This window comes from Mytilus edulis, chromosome 7 (assembly GCF_963676685.1).
Source record: "Mytilus edulis chromosome 7, xbMytEdul2.2, whole genome shotgun sequence".
Lineage (NCBI taxonomy): Eukaryota > Metazoa > Mollusca > Bivalvia > Mytilida > Mytilidae > Mytilus > Mytilus edulis.
Window position 1 is genome coordinate 92,330,735 of NC_092350.1, and position 26,325 is coordinate 92,357,059.

The 26,325-nt window shown below is 31.4% G+C and overlaps 1 protein-coding gene across 1 annotated transcript; it reads left to right on the forward strand.

The window, feature by feature from the left end:
• Positions 1-7,682: 7,682 nt before the first annotated feature.
• LOC139529674 (low-density lipoprotein receptor-related protein 4-like) lies at positions 7,683-15,457 on the forward strand. The gene is made up of 5 exons (XM_071325518.1): positions 7,683-7,770; positions 9,988-10,156; positions 11,325-11,540; positions 14,224-14,333; positions 14,946-15,457. The coding sequence occupies exons 1-5, from the start codon at positions 7,710-7,712 to the stop codon at positions 15,305-15,307; spliced, it is 918 nt and encodes a 305-aa protein (XP_071181619.1). The 5' UTR covers positions 7,683-7,709; the 3' UTR covers positions 15,308-15,457.
• Positions 15,458-26,325: the final 10,868 nt, after the last annotated feature.

A 26,325-nucleotide genomic window follows, 5' to 3' on the forward strand; every position in this document is an offset into this window, starting at 1 on the left:
ACTATAAAACATTTTTTTTCAATTTACCAATACCCCAAATTGTTGTCATCAGCTTTTTTTTTTTTAAATATGATCAATGCTTAAAATATGACACATAGAGAGACTATGAAAATGAAAATGGAAAAAAATATAGAAAGCCATTTTAAAAAACTTAACCACGTTTAGCAGGACAGTGGTTGATTAACTGCTTGAAAATTTAAAGAATGGTAAAAGACTGTAACTGTTTTGGTACAAAACAACACAATTCCAATCATTATTAAACTTGAGATCAAACAGGGGAAGGTATTACAGCAGTGAAAAGGGGAAGTTATTCAATGAAACACATACACAAATATCACACTGAAATGAATTTATTTTAGTTTTTTGTTGTCTTTACACCACATGTACAAATAAATGTCTTTAAAAATCTGTAATGGTCAACATGTCCTCTTAATAAAAAAAAAGTTCCACCACCAACAGCTCAGTGGCACCACCTGAAAGTATAAAATAGACAAGTAATTACCATTTGTTCTGTACTTATTAATTTTAACAAACATATATTATGTTTATCATATTGTATACATCATATCTTTAATAACAGGAAAATTACTTGCCAGAAATATAGATTGGTTGCTTTATGTCCATTGACAAATATTTCATGTGTATTCGGGCTGATGAAAGGATATATAAAAATGCTCTTGTTAATTGATGAAAAATACAAAATGTTAATTTTTGTAATGTAAATTTGTCAATATTACCATGTAATTAATTCAAATTTGTAAATCTTGAAACTTTTTTTTATAAAAACTACATAACAAAATAGCTGAGTTTCATTTAAGACATAAACATCAACAACAACAAAAACACTCAAAAATAAATACTGAAAGATTTTATTGAAATGTTTAGAGTAAAATATTTAAAGCCATTTTTTTACAGTAAATTTATTTTATTAAAGTTGTGTAAGCTTTTGGTAATAAATTATTCTAAACTTTCAGAAACTTTATTTTTTATGAACAGAAATGATTTACCAAAATCATGTAAATCCTCAGCAATAGGATGTTCCAAGATCTGAGTAGGAACTGCTGCATTACCTTGTTTTTTAATCAACGTTTTTAAGTTTTTTGTCAACTGAGAAATTGTGACTGGCTTTTTGTTCACCTGAGAAACTTAGAACAAAGTGTTTTCACCAGGTTGTTTTAGAACAAGTTGCCTAAGTTTTATTTTAGTTTTTAAAATCTCTCTTTTGTTCTTTATAAATTTAATTTTTGTCAATTCCTGGTCGACCTTTAGTGCATTGTCCCAAAGTCCTAATTTTAGAATGTGTTCTACAAGTTTCTTTTTTTCGTTACACTTCTTTATCAGTATCCTTTTTGCTGTCTCTTCTTTCTCTCGACTTATTCTTTCAAATTCATTTTTCAAATCCAGCAGTCTTTGTTTTTCAGTAATTTAAATATCTTTAATTTTTAATTTGATCTGTTAATAAGTTCCTGTACATTTTGTTCTGTCTGCTGATTTAGCTATGCACCAGTTTTATTTACATTGTAAACTATTTGGGCTTTATTTGCTAGGCGAGATGCATTGGGTCTGTGTTTGATTAGCCAATCTAAATGATCAAAAATAAATTCTGTTAATTTATTATGGGGCAAAACAGAATCGAAAGTTTTGCTGCGATCGATACCATATTGTGTATGTTGGCCATCGTCTAGAGAATAAAGTATCTATCTTTCTTCTTCTTTCTTCTAAATGATATTCAACTTTTGTGACAAAGCCTTGCTAGTAGCAGAACACATCTGTATAAAAAAGGCAGCGCATTGTTCATCACTGTGATTGCTAACAAGAGATGCCCAAATGTCATCCTTTTTCAGCTCAAAAGATGGAAATGGTACGAGTTCTCCTGTTATGAACAATTTAATTTTCTCAACATCAGTTGAAACATCTTCCAGAAATTGAACTAAATGTTTGTATTGCTGGTTCATGTGCAATATATGTATATCCCCTTCAAGTATTTTCCACCATGGGGAGGTAATACATTTATTGAATAGACCAAGAGCCCGACATCCTACCATTATTGTGTCATTCTGCAAATAAGAGAGTAAGGCTTTTAGTAGCTGATTTAGCTTGCCTGGTGTTCCTTCGCCTACATTTTTTATGAAATTAGTGATATAACTTCTGAAGTGATAAATTGCTCCAGCATTGTGGAATACAACATTAAAGCAGTTTCCAAGGAAAGGTTTGATTTCATATTTATTGATTTGTTGACGTTGTAAGTATGTTTTGAATTCCGGATATACACCGTTTTTCTCATCTGCCCCGGATGCTTTACTTGCAATTCTAACAGCATTTAATACGGAGGACTCACCTTTCAGACTTATTTCAGGATGTTCAATACCTTCGGGGGGATCTTTGTGGAAATTATTGAACACGTTGTTCATTAATTCAGCAATATTAACTAGGAGATGTAAACCGCAGATGAAATTGTACATTTTGCTAAGTAACATTTGGTCAGGTGATTGCAACAGGTGATCATTTTCAAGATGTTCTTGTAACATGGATGATCTATAGGATTCTATGAGTTGGTTAAATGATACCTGGGTAGCAGCTCTATCTGACGTGGTACATTTTATATTTTGTAACATTTTGATGGATAATAGATTATTTACGTCATTAGTTGTCACCTGATAATATCGCAACTCGATTTCACCTAAGATTTGCTTTAATACATCTAGTTGTGTTTGGGCAGCCTTGTCCGACATTTGACGTAACCTTAAAAGAAATGGCTTCTTGTCCTCATTTGTCGTAACGAAAACCCCATATGGCTGCCCATTCTTCTTTGTTTCGTCAGTGTATAAAGTCTGGTTTTCCTGTTCAGAGCATACAATTGCTGCATGAGCCTGACTTACAAACAGTCTTGTTGAACTGATGGTTGAGACATAGTCTTTCTTTTGAGAAATGTTATTTCTACAGTCAACATAACATAGTTTCATGGCACTTGAAGGACACAAGACACCTTCTCAAAGGCGAAATTTGTATCAAAAATTCCATGATGCCTAAATTAGTATCTGTTGAAAACGTATATTTCCCATTAGGTGCCGGTACAGTCAAGTCTACCTGTTTTTTTTCCATATAAACTATCCAACAAGAAATGCAACTCATCTTTAGTTTTATGTATTTCATGTTTGTTTGCCTTTTGTTCTTGTCTCATATTAAGTATCTGCTCTTGCAATATTTTTACTTCAGTCTCATGTTTTGCTTGTAAATGATCTTTTAGGTATCTTGTTTTTTGTGCAATCTTTTCCCAATATTTACATTTCTCTATTGGTCTTTTCTTTTCCATCCGTGTTATATTATTAATATATCTTGTCCGTATTTTTTCATTTTGTAAACATTTTTGCATTGCTTTCATACCTGTTTCTGCATTTTTAGCTGAATTCTTCAGTATTTTGTTTGACTTCGGTAATTTTACTTCTGCTTTTGATCTGTTTGCTAAACTATTCTTTAAGTCAACCAATCTTTTTTTCATACTAAATATATTTTGAATACTGTTTCTGTAAGATTTCTGTAGTAGAGTGTTTTGTTTCATTACGCCGTTACACATATTAACCTGTTTTGTCAAATCTGTCTTCAAAGGTTTAGTTGCAGAGACTTTGTGATGTTGCTCATTCAGCTATTGCGAAAACTTGCCATGCAGAAATTTGCCAAGTTTATCTTTCCCAAAACTATTTGCTGATTTTCGCAATTTTTTTTTCTTTATTTCTAATATATTTCATAGATTTGTTCATTTTTGTTATACTGTTTTTAGATATGTCTAGATCTCTACCCAGAAGTTGACAACACCAAACATAAACAAACTTGTTTGTAACACTCAGTGACTCCTTAAGTTTACTCAATTCAAGAACCATGCCATTAGTAAGGCATTGTCCTTGAGACAAAATTCTAAAAAATATCAAATGTGCAGTTATTCCTAAACAGAACTTGTACCCAAGGGCTTGTAGTTGTGGATACATATTTCTAAAATCAAGAAGAAGAGTATTTTCCACTACATGTACAGTACATATTTGTTTTATTGTACTACATTCATTGAATAAAGGACATCAAACTGCACTAAACATTTACTTCAAAGAGATGACAATAGGTTCATTCTTTTATTTTAGATTCAACTCATTGAATTAATTTGTTAAAACTTTTCTAAATGATTATTTCACTCCTACAAATGTTGTTGAATTTTGGCTTTTCACTTTTGAAAGATAAATTTCTTGGTTGTAGCAGTTGTCATCGTTTATAAGACTGCTTTCTTCAAATGTCAAAATACCACAAATAATTCAGACATTTAAAAATAATATATACCTTGTAGAATAATGCTTCTTTTGGTTTACTTCTTCAACTTTGTTATCTAAAAGTAAAATAACAGCTCACTTCATATTGCAATCATGGTGAAATGTATGCCTAGCTTTTACAAACACTTGGTGTGTGTGTGCTTATATTGATTTTATGTGTTTGGCCTAATGAATTGGTCCAACAAAAAAGGGTGTGACATTGTAACTGTTATGACAAATAAAAGATTGATGGAATAAATGATTGGTTTATGTACAGTCTAGTGTCAGTTATTTCATTTGTGTTCAGGATAGCAAACTAGTTGAAATGTGAAAATTATACTCCTGTCATAATAATTTGGTAAACATAAAGTTGATGAGACCTAAAAAAAAAACATCACACAGAATAGCATGCTCATATGTAGTCTCATTACAGATTTCAGGAAGCATTGATTTTAATTTTATACATAGTGTTAGGTGATACTTAAGTAATTGTTGAACAGAATATGATAACTAAGCAATCATTCTTAAAAAGTTAGATAAATGACAAAATATTTTCTTGTTAGAGACCAACAATAGAAATGTGATGACTTATTGCAAGGATTCTTAAATATTCAAAATGCAAATCATTTCCTATCAATTCATCATAATTAAGTTCTCCATTCCAACTGGACGTGACTATGTATTAATACATCCAACACAGGTAAAAAGACACATCACTTTTAAAGAGGATTTTCCTTATGAAACGGTAGTAATCTAGGGATAAACATATTTTAACGCTGCAGTCGACCCTTAGGTCTTAATCAAAAATCAAAGTCTTACCTCACTGCATTAATTGAGTCTTTCATTATTAAAAGTTATGATTACTTTGTAGCTGATTTCAACTTGTGACCTGCAAACATAACAGTATATGTATAATAAAGTAATTAACACTTATTCAAAGGAAAAATACAGTTTGTGTCTTGCATGATTTTTTCCACAATCTAACTGCTTTGCTCATCTCATTTACAGACATTATTTCAACTTGTTGTATTTACTGGAAGTGTTACTGTTTTTAGTTAACTAGTTTTAAATTTCAGTGGATGTGCTTTAAAAAAATATACAACAGAAGTACCAATTCTTTTTACCAAAATGCAGAATTGGCCACAGTAATCATTATCACATTTAAATATATTAAAAATTATGAAGCGTATATATTATTTATTATCCGGCATAGTGCCTTAAATAGTTTTTACCTGGAAAGGTAATTAACCCATATTGAAATAATAAAATACCAGGATTCTATCGATGTTATCAAATTCATCCAATGTGAAGAGTCATACTATAGTGTTCTCCGTGTAAGACGACAAAATTGAAACACAATAATGGATAAAATATGATTATAAACATGGTTATTAATCTTATGAACAAGGAAAACACTTCTATGAGGCGCCAATTGTATTGTTTATGTTAAACTTGAATCTACGGAGAAAAACATTTCATGAACTTCTGTGTAACGTCGTAAACGCTCACGGCTATCTTTATTCTCCTTTTCTTTGACGAAACATACCATGTTTACCAGGATCGCGCCTTGCATATGTAGAACAGATCAACACATATTCGACATGAATTTACGCAGAAAGTATTCTAGATTTCGGAAAATTATGGATCCCCGGGTTATTTTTAGAAATAACAATTATTTTTTACAAAAAACATAGAAAAATGTGGTTCTTATAAAAAAAAATCCCTACCTTCTTATACACTTTTACACGAGATACTTACAAATTTGCATTCCTGGTGCATTCCTGCACTTGTGTGTGATTTCTCGTCGTCTTTTTACCTTTCTATAAATAGCGCGAGGAACGGAAAGGGTATGTATTTACATTGATGGAAACGTTGTTTTATTTGCAGTTACAAAAAAGTTTCAAATGCAAAAAATACATTGCGGCAGATATAGGTGTTTTAACGTGACGTTCCTTCAGAGTCCATTTATTTTAATATAAAGTTAAATAATTTTCTAAATATCTCATTTCTAGTTGTTTTATTTATTTATTTATTGTATGTGATTGTATTTTGTAACTTACCTCTTGTTTCACATGTCAATGTGACGGAGTGTTTTTGAAATAAAGCATATTGTATTGTATTGTATTGCTAGTTGATATGCTCAAGGGTTGCTGTCATATTGTCGTATATATCCTTTATCGTTTTGCTTTTAGAAAAATAGATATATAATTGTTAATCTTATAACACGTTGGTCATTGAGAATTGGTCTGTTCTGTAAATCAGAATAAAAAGAAAATCTTTCAGTTTTATGTTAATGTATTTGATAAATATATCATAGATTGACTATACAAATACTGTTTTATGTTAATGTTTTGATAAATATATTATAGATTGACTATACAGATACTGTTTTATGTTAATGTATTTGATAAATATAGTATAGATTGACTATACAGATACTGTTTTATGTTAATGTATTTGATAAATATATTATAGATTGACTATACAGATACTGTTTTATATTAATGTATTTGATAAATATATCATAGATTGACTATACAGATACTGTTTTATGTTAATGTTTTTGATAAATATATTATAGATTGACTATACAAATACTGTTTTACGTTAATGTTTTGATAAATATTTCATAGATTGACTATACAGATACTGTTTTATGTTAATGTTTTGATAAATATATTATAGATTGACTATACAAATACTGTTTTATGTTTCCATGTAATTCTAATATCGTCATTTGTCAGTTTGTTTTTCAATTTATGAGTTTGACTGTTCCTCTGTTCCTCTGGTATTTTTCGCCCTTCTTTTATCAAGGATATACAATTTAAATGTACTTAACGGGTGTAAACTAAAAATAAATCTTTCGTACATTTACTAGGTAACACATGTTCCAGGAAAACATAATGTTGATAGTTATAGAAAAGTCTGCACTAACAATACTATACATATCATATGACCTCAAACTATTAAAATATTTTACCCGATACTCTTCTTAAGAAATTAACATTCCAGTTGATTTACATTGTTTCTTTCTGTTAATCAAATCAGAGAAAACAGCAAATAGGAAAGTAACAAAGACTTATAGAAAGTGGAGGCAAACCAGGTGTCAGCGTAAAGTTGATACGTATAGTTCATTGACATGGACGTTCCGGCTCAGTGCGATGTTTCAAACTAGTTTAAATTGGTCATATTTCAATTTTGTATTTGTTCATTTTACTTTGAAAATGAAACTTTAATACTATCGCACCTGTTGCAAAAATGTACAATTTATCTAACACGAGACTGAATATAAGACTACGACTTTTTTTCTATTGTCGTATCTATAATAATTTGATACCAGAAAATGTGAATTTGAAACTTTGTTGATTTTACCTGTTAAACGACATCACAGGCATTTGTTTCGTACCTGATACGAGGATGAATGTACAAATTTGGCTTGTCTTATCCTTGGAGGTTTATTTTCTGTCTATGATTCAATGTAAGTATTAACAAATATGCATAGAAACACATGCTTTTTTATCAGTCTAATTCTAAACATTCTTAATTGATACAAATATAGTTTGACTAAGGTAAGATACAATTATAAAACCCAGATAAGGAATGATGTATTGTGCGAACCCTACTACTGTTACACATCAGTTTTTTAATATAAAATCAGAAATGAAAATTTAAACAGATCACAAAGAGAGGCAGGTTTCGGAAAAGAGTAATTAGTATTTGAAGAAACATAAATAGGTACTAACTTTTCACCTTTGCTTTCTGAAACATTTTTGTACTCCGCAACATAGAAAGGATAGTTCTTCGATCTTCGACATCTGTTTTAGATATATGCGTGTACGTGTCAAAGAGAACACAGATATATTCTATTTTTTAGAAATTTACCAATGATAATATAAACGCATCGTTTTGTAACGTTGATACATTCGTGTGACGCACAGGTCTGTGGATTTCTGGTGTACTATCGTAAATTCTATAAATTTTTCCCTTGTTTTTCTTGCGTTTATTTGTTATGTATTCCTGACACGTAAAGTTGTCATTTTATATGTATTTTTTTACATTGGCATACAAGCCGTAGGTTTGGTTTGCCATGCATTAAGGTTCTACTGACTATATTTTCTTAAATTTCCTGTACCAAGTCAGTTATTAAAGATAGTCCATGTCTATGTATGTTGGCGTTTGTTTTTATTGCAGTTTAGTGTTTCTGTTGTTCAGTTGCTGTCCTTTTATAGTTTATGTGTTTCCCTCGGTTTTTTTACCTGGAATTTGTTTCTCTTAACATATCTATATCACTGTTGCTGCTTATCGTTTATCTGTCACCATATCAACGGGAAGAAAAATAGAGCAGAGGGACAATTTCTTGACTAGGGAGAATTCTTCATCGAGGAACCACAGAGAATGTTTTACCATGCTACCTCGGGTCCATTGACGTACGTGTCAGTAAAAGTCTACGGTTGTACGATCTCGACATAACCATAAGTGACTACATCCAAACATAGGCCGAAACCAATCTCGATTTGACAGAAAATACATAACACCAAAGTAATTTAAAAAAACACACCGCACAAAGTGACACGCTCGTCTAGATAAACCAACAAAACGAATGAAAACAGTCATATTTCTGGCTTGGTACAGATTTTTCAAAAAAATATTGATGGTCGGTAACTGCTGATCGAAAACACAGTTTCCAATCAATGATCTGTTTCTTCATTTACATTTCTAGACAGGAAAAGATATGTTGTATAAATGAAAAAAAAAATGTGTTGATAATTGAAATCACTGCATTTTTCACAGATTTTTGTAAGAAGTCGCGCATCTGGTCGCATCGCAATTTATCAATCGGATTATTCAATTAGTGTGGTTCTTGACATACATATGTGTGACCTTCTACACGAAATACTTAGATGCTTACTTTACGGGACAAAATGGCCCTGTTTAATTACAATTATGTCATTTGCACAGACATTATTGCATTTAAGAATGTAGAACAATAACCCACTCAATGACATGTTTTCTAAATTTGTATCGATTGCGTCTAAATATCATCATGAAATATCTGGTTAACTTTGACATTTGTAGAATTGACAACAATGCATGAAATACGAGTAGTTGTGTATAAACTTTCAAATGCAGATATCCTTTAATGTACAAGTGGTATACAATCAATATTCCTAACCTGGTACCGGCATTTTTTTTAACAGCTAGAGATACCTCCCATTGTATTGCAGTTGTTTATTGACAAAATTGGATGAGAAACCCAAATGGACATAATAGGTTAACTTAATGTGACAAGATTGGGGTTCAAACAGCTAAAACAGGGTAAACATACAGCAAAACAGACTAAAGAATTCCAACAACCATACACATTAATTTCCACCTGCAATCCATGACTCCAGACTATTTTGTATTATGTGTAGATTAGACACTGAATAACTTATTAGGTATAAACATTTCGCTATGAAATTTTGACAAACAGGGCGATCTATAACAAACTCCTGGCTCATTAGCTTTTTGCTCAGACACAAATGACGTTTTACAAATTCTTAGCAGCAGCTACAAGCTCTTGAAAATCGTACTATAAGGTAACAAATGTATAGACCATACGCTATTGAAGTTGGATTATTGCTCCTGAAGTGAGGCAAATAAATTAACATTTGCAAATTATATTTTAATTACAATTAAGCGATATCTTTTCAAGGTACCAAAGTTTTATTTGGAACCAAAGTCCAGATTAAGGAGATTGATATCGATACAGGCAATGTCAAGATACTTGTTGGCGATGCCCGTGGAGAAATGTATGGTATGGACTACGATCCCAAATATAAATACATGTATTTTACAAGATATAATCATCGTACTATAATGAGGTATGCATATTGGTTGATATAGACAAAATAGATATAGGAAGATGTGGTATGAGTGCCAACGAGACAACTCTCCATCCAAATAACAATTTATAAAAGTCAACCATTATATGTCAATGTATGGCCTTCAACACGGAGCCTTGGCTCCCATCGAACAACAAGCTATAAAGGGCCCCACAATTACTAGTGTAAAACATTTCAAACGAGAAAATCAACGGTGTAATCTATATACAAAAACGAAAAACGAGATAGCTTGATAAAAGATAAATGTTGAGACTCCGCTAAAATTGATAAATTTAGTTTTATAATCGATTTTGAGAACTCGTTATAATTTTTTAATTCAGATTAACTGTTGGTCATATATCTTTAGAACAAAACATATAAGAAATCTTTTAAATATGAAATACTAGTACTTCAAGACTTCAAGGTTGTCAATTGAAACAATGTTAAAATTTTATCTGCCTTGAACCGACATCAATTTTCCGTTTCAGAATCTAAAAGACCAGGGATAATCTCATTATTTCTATCGAACAATCAGAAACAAACGTCAATTTAACTATTAAATGTATATTGTTAAGAATAATGTTAGCTGCTCAAAACTTTTTGGTGTACAATTTTAAACATACTGCAAAGAATTCATCAAATAATAAAGTGTTTAACGCATTAAAAAGCAATATAAGATAAAACAATCTTGAATGACCTATAGTTGTAAACAGTAACCTCCTTTGCGAAACTTTAAATTTCAAGGAGCCTGGCATCAATACCAAATATATCATACGTACCGTACTTTGGCCTATAATGGTTTACTCTTACAAAAATTGTGACTTGGATGAAGAGGTGTCTAAATGGCACTCATATCACAATGTCTTTACCTGTAAACCAACTTATTTTCGCGGATACTTTATTTCGCGTGTTTCCTTTTCACGTCCAATTCGCGACTTCTTGATTTCGCGATTTCGTATAGTTTGATTTAGAAAGATCAATTTTTTAGACATGCACGATGATTTATAATTCGCGTTATTTTTCTAATCGCGGAAGTCGTGAATATGTTGGGTTACAGTATCGTCATACCTCGTAGGTCTCTGGTAGACAATGGTCTCAATACCTACGATAGCATACCTCCTTATTGTGTATAGAGACTTTAATTCTAATTCAAACTATTGTATATTAGATTTCCTTATCCATCTGACAATCAAGTTTTGGAAAAATTTATCGACACCGGCAAGGGTCCAGCAGGTTTAGCGATCGATTCCGAAAGTGGACATGTCTACTGGACTGAGTATGACTGGCATAGACTGAGACGGTGTGATGTTAACGGAATAAATGCAGTTATTATATCGTCCAATCTACAAAACCCATTTTCTATTCGACTCAGCTTAGTAAACAGGTATTTAATGTATTTTCATTTTAAACAATCTTGTGCACTGTTATTTCAAGAACTAAGCATCAATTAGGTATCGGTGCTTTGGTAGGATAGACGACCAAAAACATGCCTTTGAAAAAAATATCTGTTTTTGAAATAAGTTTTGAATCAGAAACCATTGTACCAACACACTGAGGCCAATAATTTTTCCAGAAACTAACAGTCGACGAGTATTTTTCTTAGTCACGCAGCTTTTAACCTTGCTACGTATTTTTACATCCCTGACTTTTAAATTTAAGTTTGAGAGTCCTGATGAATGTAGATCTATAAAAATGTTCTCCGAACACACGAGGTTATAATTGTTTTAATTTCATCTCTATTTATCTACTGTGGTCTTAACCTAAATTTACAATAAGCACCACTTAACAAACACCCAAACACGTTTAAAGAGAAAACACACCGTTGATTTATTTATACAAAAACATATTTTTTTACAAATTTTAAATACTTAAGACCATCTCGACAGATACTTTGTTTCCGGTTAAACTTTTTTTATTTTCAATTTGTTGAAACTGTACGTGTTCTCGATTTACAAGGCTTACTTGTTATCCCTGAAAAAAAATCAACGATTGGTTTCACCCACTTGTTTTGCTCATATTTCAACATATAATTAAAAGGTGTATGAATCAACTCATCATAGAAACCGGGACTAAATTTTGTACATACGCCATACGCGCGTTTCGTCTACAAAAGACACCAGTGACGCTCGAATCATAAAAGTTAAAAAGGCCAAATAAAGTACGAACTTAATGGAAATAGTATACGTAAGGCAGCTCTGTTTTAACCCTATTTGCACAATTTTTTTTTAATATGTCTGTTTTGTTCACGCATCATTGTAAACATATTGAAATTTAATGCAGCTGTCATTCAAGTGACAGATTTAGTGCTATAAAAATAGGTTCAATCCATCGTTTTTTACATTTGAAAATACCTGGACCCAGTCAGGAATACGACAGTTGCTGTTCATTCTTTAACTGTGTTTAATTATTTGATTTTACCTATTGATTAGGGACTTTCCATTTTTGAATTTTCATTAGATAAAATTGAGAATGGAAATGGGGAATGTGCCAAAGACACAACAACCCGACCATAGAAAAAAACAACAGCAAAAGGTCAACAACAGGTCTTCAATGAAGCGAGAAATTCCCGCACCCGGAGGCGTCCTTCAACTGGCCCCTAAACAAATATATACTAGTTCAGTGATAATGAACGCCATACTAATTTCCAAATTGTACACAAGAAACTAAAATTAAAATAATACAAGACTAACAAAGGCCAGAGGCTCCTGACTTGGGACAGGCGCAAAAATGCGCGGGGTTAAACATGTTTGTGAGATCTCAACCCTCCCCTATACCTCTAGCCAATGTAGAAAAGTAAACGCATAACAATACGCACATTAAAATTCAGTTCAAGAGAAGTCCGAGTCTGATGTCAGAAGATGTAACCAAAGAAAATAAACAAAATGACAATAATACATAAATAACAACAGACTACTAGCAGTTAACTGACATGCCAGCTCCAGACTTCAATTAAACTGACTGAAAGATTATGATTTCTCTATATGAACATCAGGCACAATCCTTCCCATTAGGGGTTTAGTATCATACCATCATACCATATATGAGAAGAACATAACCCGTGTCATGCCAACAACTGGTTTTTGAATAAATGTGTTTTGTTCCGATGCAAAGACCCTATAAGTGAATCAATATTAACGCCAACATATGCAATCTTTAATGACCTGACAACAGTATCGTAACTATATCCCTTCTTAATAAGTCTATTCAAAGGTTTTGTTAGTTTTTGAGGTGAATACTGACACCTTTGTGCTTTATAAAGAATATTTCCATAAAATATTGGATGTGAAATACCTGAACGTATAAGAAGTCTGCATGTTGAGCTATATTTACGAATGATGTCCTTATACCGATGATAAAATTTAGTAAATGTTTTGACTAGTTTGTGATATCGAAAACTCTGGTGTAATAATTTTTTAGTAATACATAAATTTCTCTCGTTAAAATCGAAAACATTGTTACATACACGAGCGAATCGTACAAGTTGAGATATATAAACACCGTTGGATGGTGACAAGGGAACGATACCATCTAAAAATGGATAATTAACGATAGGAAATGAAAAATCATCTCTTTTATCATAAATTTTAGTATTCAGCTTTCCGTTAGTGATATAGATATCAAGATCGAGGAAAGGGCAGTGGTCATTGTTAGTATTAGCTTTATTTAAAGTAAGTTCAACAGGATAAATTTCTTTAATATACATACTGAAGTCGTCATAATTGAGAGCCAAAATATCATCCAAATATCTAAAAGTATTATTAAATTTGTTTATCAGATGTTGTTACGATGGGTCTTTGCTTATTTTTGTCATAAATTGTAACTAGTTTATTATTTTTTCTAATTTTACTTTTTTTCCCAATACAATGAGTAATCGAATGTATGTAGAAAATGTCTGAATTTACTATATTGATATAACACAACGTTGAACATTTTAAATCTATAAGGATATGTTTGTTTGTGTGTGTGTGTGTTGGTGTGTTTGTGTATGTGACAACTACAAAAGTTTTAACCACTCGATCTATCAATCTAATACTAAGAGACACATATATTCATATATATTTTTGTAGGTGGATGTATGTTGTTGAACGATTTAAAAGAATTATAAAAGCAAGATTTAATTACAGTGAAGCTCATGGAATTATAGACTTAAACACACGAGTTGACTACATGGATTTAGGTTTGTTATCATTATATTAAGTATCTATAGTTAAGGAATGACCGTAATATTTTTCCTGTCAATATCTAGATTTTAATTTTGAGTTATGAGGCAAACTTGACTGTATCTGATTTATCCTTTATTTCATGTTCTATGGAATTGATATGTTCAACATAGTCATCAAAATCTAATCAATATAATTAAAGAGAGGTCATCGTATATTTAGCGGACGGAGAATTTTGAAAATAATGCTAGCTTCTTTTAATTATTCTGTTTTGAAAATGTGAATGTTTTCATTTACCTCATAGGAATAAAACAAATCATCGAGAAGGAACAGAAATACTTTTGTAATAAAACGACGGGTGCCACATGTGGAGCAGTATCTGCTTACCCTTCCGGGGCACCTGAGATCACCCCTAGTTTTTGGTTGGGGTCGTGTTGTTTATTCTTTAGTTTTCTATGTTGTGTCGTGTTTACTATTTTTTTTCTGTTTGTCCTTTTCATTTTTAGCGTGTTGTCAGTTTATTTTCGATTTATGAGTTTGACTGTCCCTCTGGTATCTTTCGTCCCTCTTTTGTAAGAGTAAAAATCAAAATAATGTTAGATTTATATATGATATTATGAATGTTTCAGATAAAACTGAAGAAAAGTTATACTGGACAACGTTCTACAACGGTGATTTCAAATCAGCAAGTGTTAGAGGTTGTGATGTTAAAACAATTTTTCAAACGGGGATCACAAACTATTACCAGCCTATTGATGTTTATGGTAGTTCCATATTTTATTCCAGTAACCAAAAGCTGTTAATGATGAATACAACACAAGGAACGACATCTACTTCATTGTATACAGACGCATACAGAATATTTAGTATTTATGTGTATCATCAAACAGGTAATACACGTGTTTATGTTTTGTACGTTGAAGTTATGTTAATAACATGCAATGCCGTGCGTCACACATTGGTGTATAGATCGGCGTGCAGAGAAAATTGACAAAGTCCGTATACGTTAGTTGCACGCCAGAAGAACGTTTAGCGATCATAAAACGTGCGTTCCATAAGTTTGAAGTAAGTCAAAATTCAAAGGTATACGCTTAATGAACGCTATAACACCCGGGAATTTTTATGCAGCATAAATTTTTTATCTAGCTCAAGCGTTAGTCAAGCATATATACCTATACGCTACACGCACGCAAGACATACGCTACAAGCGCGTTGAAAACGCTACAGATAAGTGTAAGACACGTTTAGGGCACGTTGTATACGTTTCAAGATCGGTGTTTATAACAAACAACCCATAATTAAACGTCCCAGATACGCTGAAAGCACGGATTATCGTCCCAGATACGAACAGGACGCGTCTCAAATACGTTTAGGGGACTTTTTTTCTTCCGTAGCGTGCATTCCATCTACGTTAGACAAACGCAATGCATAAGCCAACATACGTTACTTGAACGCCCGATACACGTTTATGTACGATTCCCGTACGCCCACTACACGCTTAAAGCTGGTAATACACACGATAGATATATGATTGACAAGTTGAATGCATCCAAAATTACTAGCGTATTGGCAACGTACAGGATTTTCACCAGGCGTGGCGTACGTCGGAGCTATACGCTGATGTGTGACGCCGGTATAACAACTTATGTATTTTCCAATGCGTTGGCGTCCGTGTCGTTGTTGTTGTCCGTGTCTGTAACGACTTTGAGATTTGATGAAACGTAACTTATGTATACTGGTAGCAGGATTTTCATTGACAAACATGACATTCAACCTTAACTTATTTTTTTTCATATATTATGCAAAGTTTAGTTTTAGAAATGACTGCCAATGACGGCTAAACACTTAATTTGCAAACAGTGTTTTGATTGACATTTCAGTTTTGTGAAGAACATTTCTTGCTCATAATCTAAAGATCAGGCTTCGAATGTTTTTTTTTTTGCAACTTATACATGTTGTTCCTTTATTGTTGTACTTTGGAACCTATCTTTTTTGTTATTTTACATTCTGAACACATGATTAGACGATTCGAGTCCTGTTGTACCGCTTTTTCCTACGATATCTAAGATTTTGTCAACGTTATAAGGAATCGTTTATCATTTATGACCTGACCACATGCTTTATTTGTCGGTCTAAAGTCCTTTAATCTATTAGCAATCATCACCTATAAACTGTTTTTTTTTTTGTTTTTTTTTTTGTTAAAATAATATTGGTTTACTCTTTTGCTTGACATTGTGTTATTTCGACATAGTTCATACCTTACTATACGGTATAGGATTTGCCAACTCTTCAAGGCCGAATGTTGACCATTGATTTTCACATGTCTTCCGTTTATTTTTAACAATAGTTGTATTTTTGCCAGGAAGATGAGGAATAGCACATCGTATAATATATTTGATAGTGTCAGTTGTACAATAGCAACAAATAGAAACCCTGATTTAAAATAATTGTTCCAAACAAATTAAGTGCTCTATAGTTATTAATACGCTATTTGGACTGATAATTGGAATTTCAGTTTTGTGACTTCATACAACAGATATGAGGCAACCAAAGTAGACTGATAAGCTACAACTATTTAAAGGTCAACATAAGAAATGGCAATGCATTTTTGTTAATACATCAGTTTATGAAAAAGATCAGCGTGAAAGATTGTATTTTTTGTCTGAAAGACCAAAATCAGTATTTCTTTTATTAATTCGTATAATCATTTATTAATATATAAAGGCAATGTCATCATGGAAATCTTAATGTCCGGAATCACTGCGTTGTTCTGTGCAATTTGCCTATCACTATTTTAACCATAATCATTTATTTGGGTGATCTTTTTTAGTTGAAATCGTGTTAACCATTGACAAATAATCATGTTCTATATTTTCTTTTCATTAATCACTACTTATGCAAAGTGAACATCAAATAATTTTTCTCGCAACAGCCCTGAAATATAAGCGTAAATTTTCCGATTGGAAGTGCGAAAAGTATTTCTTGATGGCTTAGAACGATTTTATTGATTGCGAAATTGGATTGTTTATTAGAGCTTCTAAACATCCGTGTTATGCAGAAAACATTTTTTAAGGACATTTAAACAATATCTGTAATATCATTTATTATTGAATCTTCATTCTTAAATAGTAGGAATTATTGTAGCAACATTGTTGTCGTATTTTATCAAAGCTTATTAGTATTCCAAGCATATATAACCTAGCTTCTTAGTATATATTCAAAATTCATATACATTTGCCTTTTTGTTTCTTTAATATCAATTGCTTTGTTTGACATATTGAATATAAAATAAAAATCATAAATGACTATATTTCTTGTATATGTCAATTAACAATGGAAACGAATTAACAAAAAATGATAATATAAACCTTGATTATCATGATAATAGTAAGCTATATTGATTGAAATTTATAAGAAACATATTTGTAACAGATATGAAAACATCAATAAAGTTCACGTATTAATTATATAAGTTGTAAATATGTTTAATAATATGTAGATATATGTTTAATGATATGCAAATTAAGGTTGATTATATGTATTTTCATATCGAATATAGTTGTATTGATGTTAATGTTATGTTAGTTCATATTGATGATACATTTTTGTTGATGATATGTAAAGTATTAAGTATTATTCTTTATTTTCTTAGTGTAAAAGGAAGAAAGAAACATTTTTTAGTTTTTAGTTTTTCTTATATTATTTTTGTATGAATTTTCTGTTCCATGATGATCGTAACTTTAAAACCTCGGGTTGATAAGAAGTTAAGACACTTTAAAGTAGTATACACAGTTTCACCGCGGAACCTATTCAACTTTGAGATATAATATAAATCAAGTCACATTTCCTTAGAATTCTATTATATTTTCTAGTGGCTATTACTGTTCAACTTACAATCTATATCTATATATAAATGGACTTATTTGTAGTTGAAGCTTTTTCCTCTAGAATTTTCGTTGGTATTTGTATTGGACTTAAAAGAGAAACGTCAGATACCTACTGTAGCCTCTTCTTTATTTATTTTTCAGCTTATTCTGAATAAATTCTTGTTCATAAGTTATTTCAATGAAGCAGAACTAACTTCAATAACAAACGTGACTGGAGGGCACTATCTATAGCACTTATGGTACAAATACTACCGGGATCTCGCTCTATGGTAAGGAACCTAGGAAATCAAGACAACATTCAAAGGTACAGAGACAATAAATGTAAAAATTAACCTTATAAAGACAAATATATGTATACACATGGTATAGGATACTGTAGACAATTATTAATAATTTGATGTTTCCCGAGACCGGTGCGTAATTTGATGACCATAGATGCTCAATATCAAGTCATCAAAATCAGACATAAGAGAAAGTATATTCTGGCCTCTTAAAATAAAAATCGAGTGGTTTTGCTATGTTTATTGCAAACGAAACGCTTGTCTGACGTTCATAATGTTAAGCCTTGTATCTAAGAACAATTTATATTTTACTTGTCTACTTACATTGATTTTGTCAATCAACAAGGTGTCCCCGGATTTTTGATTATGTAAATTGTAGCGAATATTAAAATGTTTGGATTATTTCCTCTTGCATATGTGGGAATTCAAATTTACCTACTACAATTAACCTTTTCTATGTTGTGTCTTCTGTACTATTATTTGTCTGTTTGTCTTATGATTTTCAGCCATGGCGTTGTCAGTTTATTTTCAATCTATGAGTTTCCCTCTAGTATCTGTCGTCCCTCTTCTAGATCTTGTCATAGCATTTAATTTAAAATCCTGTACTGTTGTTTGCAATGCATAGTATATGATATCCCAATGGTAAAATAAAAGAAATAAATTATCCATTGAATATCCAAGAGGGGCTATTAAGATAAAGAGCTATGTTCTATTAAGAAGCAACATAAACTGATTTGACAGACAAAAATTGAAAATTGCAAATAACAATATAATCAGTGTATTTATTGTGTCAAAAATAAAACAATTCCTGCGATGTAGCACACATATATTCAATGAAGGGTATATAGAGTATAAAAAATGTTAATCATGAAGACGCCATGACTTTGGTATAATCACTTTGTTAGTTCAGTTGTAAAAGAGGGGCTAAAATACCAGTCATTTGTTATAAGCTAAATATGTCTTGAATTTGTCCGTGAGGAACTTTACCATGTTCTACGAGGCTGTGCACTTTTAAATTTAAAAAGGAATAAATGGCAAGCGCGATCGTTCAGTTGAAAAAAAAATGTTAATACATAATTATGTCATTAAAAATAAGGGTAGAGAAATATTGTGTGGGTAGACAATCAGCATCATCAAACGGAAAGAATTGATCAAACATGTCATAGAAATTAATTATATACACATGTCTTTTAATTTTGAATGTAACGCGTCTTCTGATTGGCTGACGTTGTTTTGTTTATCAGCTCATAGACATAATTTTGTTATGTGACCGTGACGCCATCAACGTTTTTCATAGTTTACTCCGGTTTAAAATGGAGTTTAAATTTAAATTATAAGTTATATTTTTTCTGCCTATTCGAAATAACATAAAAATGTGGTGCACACTTTGAAACAATCTGTTCCGCAGGTTATATAGTGTGAACCACATTTTTTATGTCTATCAGCTGATATATGCTTATTATCATTGAACAATATTTTTTTTTCAGTATTTCTCATTCTATTCAAAGGGTGATACTTTTTTCCATGGTGAAAAAAAATCAACAGATAATTGTTCCAACAACTGGGTGTGATACAGATATAATAAAACATAAGCAATAAGGAAGTATTTACATTGTGTACCCATTTATTACAAATTGTGTACTGAAAATGATAGTTTGTTGTGTTAAAAAGAATACCAATGGATAGCAAAGACACCAAGAACAGAATCGGAAAATATACCATGGATCAATTTCAATCATTTTAACTTAATGTATCTTTCATGGTAGAAAAAGTAACATATAATGCTTGTACACTTTTTATTACTCACGGTTCTTTTGATCATTATTTAATCATTCTATTGTTTTTTTTTATTTTTGAATGCAATTTAAAAGGACTATGAATGTAGACGAAACAATATTAAAAAAAGTCTTCTATCTTTTGTCTATCACTTTTTCTTTATCTAGAGTCAATTATGAGTTATATGTAAACTAAACGCCCGTCTGGTATGCTAAATTATGATGCGCGTATATTTGGTGAGTTTTTTAGATGCCACTGCTGATGGAGTTTTTATTCCCCGAGGGTATCATCAGCCTAGTATTATCATTTATATGGTCATATTTTAAATAAACTTTTTACTAAACTTTGAACATTTGAAATACAAGAGTTTGTCCCCTTAGCTGTATTTGGCAAAACTTTAAGGAATTTTTGGTCCTCAATGCTCTTAAATTTCGTACTTTATTTTGACTTTTTAAAATTACTTTTGATTCGAACGTCACTGATGTGTCTTTTGTAGTCAAAACGCACCATGGCGCAATTATATATTTATTTTTTTGAGATTTTTTTTTGTTACCGATTTTTATTATATTAAGCATAAGCTATGAAATTTTATTACAGTAATCTTTTAAAATGCAAATATATATCCCTTTATGTAAAGAAAAATCTGCTTACCCTTCCAGAGCACTCTAGATCTTCCCATGTGTTTTTTTTGTAGTTGTTTTTGTTTGGAATTCGTGTGGCTTATTCTTAACTTTTATTATCCATGTTATGTGTTGTAAACTATTGTTTGTCAGTTGACTTATTTTTATATCTATAAAATGACATTGTTAGTTTGTAGTTCGAATTATGAGTTGGAAACTCCTTTTAGTATCTTTTACCCCTTTTACAATGGTATCAGAGATACACGTGGGTGATGTATATGATATTACATAGTATAATGGTATCAGAGATACACGTGGATGATGTATAGGAGATTACATAGTATAATGGTATCAGAGATACACGTGGGTGATGTATATGATATTACATAGTAATATTACAAAGTGTAATGGTATCAGAGATACACGTGGGTGATGTATATGCTATTACATAGTATATTGGTATCAGAGATACACGTGGGTGATGTATATGATATTACATAGTATAATGGTATCAAAGATACACGTGGGTGATGTATATGATATTAAATAGTATAATGGTATCAGAGATACACGTGGTTGATGTATATGATATTACATACATTAGTATAATGGTATCAGAGATTCACGTGGATGATGTATATGATATTACATAGTATAATGGTATCAGAGATACACGTGGGTGATGTATATGATATTACATAGTATAATGGTATCAGAGATACACGTGGATGATGTATATGATATTACATAGTATAATGGTATCAGAGATACACGTGGGTGATGTATATGATATTACATAGTATAATGGTATCAGAGATACACGTGGGTCATGTATATGATATTACATAGTATAATGGTATCAGAGATACACGTGGGTCATGTATATGATATTACAAAGTATAATGGTATCAGAGATACACGTGGGTGATGTATATGATATTACATAGTATAATGGTATCAGAGATACACGTGGGTGATGTATATGATATTACATAGTATAATGGTATCAGAGATACACGTGGGTGATGTATATGATATTACATAGTATAATGGTATCAGAGATACACGTGGGTGATGTATATGATATTACATAGTATAATGGTATCAGAGATACACGTAGGTGATGTATATGATATTACATAGTATAATGGTATCAGAGATACACGTGGGTGATGTATATGATATTACAGAGTATAATGGTATATCAGAATATTGTCCATAAAATTAAGATAAAACAATACAGTAGATAAGTTTCAAAATTATATTAAAATTTAATATGCCAGACGCGCGTTTCGTTCACACAAGACTTACCTTTGACGCTCTGATGACAAAAGTTCGAAAGACAAAACAATTTCAAAGCTGAAGAGCATTGAGGACAAAAAGTTCCTAAAAGTTATGCCCAATACGGCTATCTTTTGTTTTGCCTGGGATAAGAACATCCTTATTATTTAGAATATTTTTTTTTTAAATATTAAACATATTTTATTAACAATCACCTGTTACATCAACCCTCAGTTGCCAAGGGGGACAACTAAGGGGGCCCCAATTTTTACAGTCTCATTTGTCGGGGGAAAAGCAAATGAGAAAAAAAACTCCCACTAAGAATTATTAACATCAACCTTTATAAATTTATCTATCCTTGTACAAATGTACATGTATCTGCAATCATTATCGATCTATATATCTTTACCTCTCACCATATATATTTTTTTGAATAAAGTATGTTTTTTACACAGGCAATTGTCTCAGAAATTTTTTTTCCTATTTACCTTAATATAACACGTGTTATATTTAATGAATGGCTATTATTTATTTTGAATTTATTGAACCATAAAACTAACTTTTGACTCTTCACATTGAATAATTCGCGAAGCGGATTATGTAAAATGTGAAGAGTCAAAAATTTGTTTTATGGTTCAATAAAATCAAAATAAATTATTGCCATTCATTATAAATAAATTTTCATCGAAAATAAGGCTCAAAGAACTTTTTATATTATTTATATTAACAATAACAACGTACACACATGTTGGCGTATGGATACACAACGTCAGAGTAGGCGTGTCGCCATAAAAATTGACAACATTGAAAATAAAACTAATAATTTTAACCAATCAGAAGACAGTAAATACACCAAATTTATTTATTAAGGTATATAGGAAATTTTTTTCTGAGACAAGGGCCTGTGGTTTTTTATCTTTATTTATTTCTCACAAAGGCTACCTGTATTTATGAAGCAGTTTCAATTTTATCGTACATCAAGTCTTTTGTTATGTTAATTTCAATTACATTTAATTTCTGGTCGAGTGATCATTGACCACGTGCGATTTTTTAAAGGGATGTGTAGTTCATTCATAAAAAAAAAATGGATTAATGATTTTGATTTCAAAAAAGAATTTATTTCAAAGATATGGTGAGTAAATATTTGTTTATAGAATGAACCTGTTGATACAACATGTCTTGTTACAATTAGATGATATACATGAATTACATACACAATATAAATTAAATCGTTCCTTTTAAAATTGTTAAACGATGATGACTGATGTACCCATATTTTGACTATTATATTTATTGTGTCTGTTTATTTAACGCATCAATGTAAAAATATCGGAAATTGATGAGACTGTCATTAAAGTGAGAGGGTTAGCGCTATAGAACCAGGTTTAATCCACCATTTTCTACATTTGAAAATGCCTGTACCAAGTCAGGAATATGACAGTTTTTGTCCATTCGTTTTTGATGCGTTTTGTTATTTGATTTTGCCATGTGATTATGGACTTTCCCAATTGATCTTCCTTATAAGTTCAGTATTTTTGTGATTTAATTTTTTATATGTAGGGAGTTGAGAGCAGTGTACATATTGTTATTCAATCAGTATCAAAGAGGTCATTGCACTTACCTGACCACGCAAAATATATATTTATATACAAAAAATGTCACACATATAGTAGAAAGGCATCGTTTTTCGTATTTGGTTTAAGATATTTGAGCATAAATTGCATTTCATGTTTTATCATCTTAAAAATCACCGATTTACTTAGGCATCTACCATTTGATTTTTATGGGGGGGGGGGGGGGGGGGGGGGCTAGGATAAAATTTGAAAAAACGGCAGGACAGGATTTTGAGTAAAAAAAAAGGCAGGATGAGTAACTTGGCCAAAAAAATGACAATTGTTGTAAAAAAGTCAGGATAAGCTAAGAAAAAAAAGGCAGGACCGAATAGGCTGAAAAATAAAAAAAAGCCGGACAGAGATTACAACTAAAAAAAAAGGCAGGACAAAAATCTAATGGTAGCTCCCTTATCCCTTTCTTTTGATATTTTGCGATATTTCTAGTTTTCCAGATAACCCATTTCGTGATAAGAAGCACCGTATCTAAAATTTTTGTATAAGATGTCTTTGCATTAATGACCCCAAAAATTATACTTGTTCCGATTTTTGTAATTTTTCGATATTTAATTTTGAACACAATTCCCATATTTTCTCAAAAATTTCCCGCCAAACGTCTTCCACCAGTTTACAATAAATAAAAAGATTAAAAAGTGATTCGTTTTCATTGCAAAAGTGACACTTCCCGTTTGAGCGATTCATTTTTTGTAATTTTTCTTCAGCATGTTCAGTGTAAATTATATTATGTAGTAACTTCCATTGAAGTTGTTTAGTTTTCCTGTTAGTTAAATTCTTATTTAGAGTTTCCCAAATGTTTTCCCATGGTAATTCATTCCCAAAATGTAAATTCCACTTAAACTGGCTATTTTTTATGAATTGACAAGAATTTGTTATTTTTATAGTTCTATCAGAATGACTTTGTATGATAGAGTCTGTTTTTAAAACGTCAATTTGTTGAGGTGTTAACGAAGATTTAATGCGGCTTTATTGTGAAATCCAATTCCTTTTATCTTTAAGACTGTTAAAAATATCAAAAGAAGTTTTAAAGGATTTATTGTTTAAGTCCCATATATCTTTTATTTGTTTTATTCCACTGGATGCGAAATTTGCATAATATAATGCTTGTCCCTTGAATTTAAATTTACAATTGCCGAATAAATTTTCTTCTAAAAGGTCCTCTTTGTTGACCGATTTTTGGATTTTCTGTAAGTCAGTCCAGGAAATTAAAAGTTCTTTATAATATTTGGACATTTGTATTTGGCTAAAACATGTAGTGTCCGAACAAAAACATATAAAAAAATCTGTATCATATTTTTATGCCCCACCTACAATAGAAGAGGGACATTATGTTTTCTGGTCTGTGCCTCCGTTCGTGCGTCCGTCCGTGCGTCCGTTCGCCAAACTTCAGGTTTAAGTTTTTGGTCGAGGTTGTTTTTGATGAAGCTGAATTCCAATCAACTTGAAACTTAGTACACTTGTTGCTTATTATATGATCTTTCTAATTTTAAAACCAAATTACACTTTTGGCCCCAATGTCACGGTCCACTGAACATAGAACATGAAAGTGGGAGTTTCAGGTTAAAGTTTTTGGTCAAGGTAGTTTTTGAGGAAGCTGAAGTTCAATCAACTTGAAAGTTAGTACACTTGTTGCTTATGATATGATCTTTCTAATTTTATAGCGAAATTACACTTTTTACTCCAATTTCACGGTCCACTGAACATAGAATAGAAAGTTGGAGTTTCAGGTTAAAGTTTTTGGTCAAGGTAGTTTTTGATGAAGCTGAGGTCCAATCAACTTGAAACTTAGTACACTTGTTGCTTATGATATGATCTTTCTAATTTTAAAGCCAAATTACACTTTTGGCTCCAATTTCACGGTCCACTGAACATAAAATAGAAAGTGGGAGTTTCAGGTTAAAGTTTTTAGTCAAGGTAGTTTTTGATGAAGTTGAAGACCAAACCACTTGAAACTTAGTACACACGTTCCCTATATGGTATGATCTTTAATTTTAATACCAAATTAGATTTTTTACCCAATTTCACGGTCCATTGAACATGGAAAATGATAGTGCGAGTGGGGCATCCGTGTACTTAGAATACATTCTTGTTCGTCTAGTGACGTTAACCAGTATTTTCCTATTGCATTCCATTTTTGTGTTTTTGAGTTGACAATACTGTACATACTTTTCACCTGTTTTGATTTAATAAAGTCCATTTAGTTTTTCATTCCTATCTCCCCCTTTTTCTTTCGGTAAGCAGCACACTGTTCTGGTGATTTGATTTGTTTTCCCATCCCATATAAAGGACCATATAATATTATTTATTTGTTTTTCGTATATATCCGGGATACCTCTCATTTCAATTTCGTATCCAATGACAGACAGAACAAAGGATTTAATAATTAAAACTTTTCCTGTAAATGTGAGATCTCTTGATTTCCAAACTTCCATACAGCTTGTTATCTTATTTATTTTTTCTAACCAAATTTGATCCAAGTCCACCCCATATCCATGTTGTACCCCTAATGCTTTCACAGGACGCTTAGACCATTGAA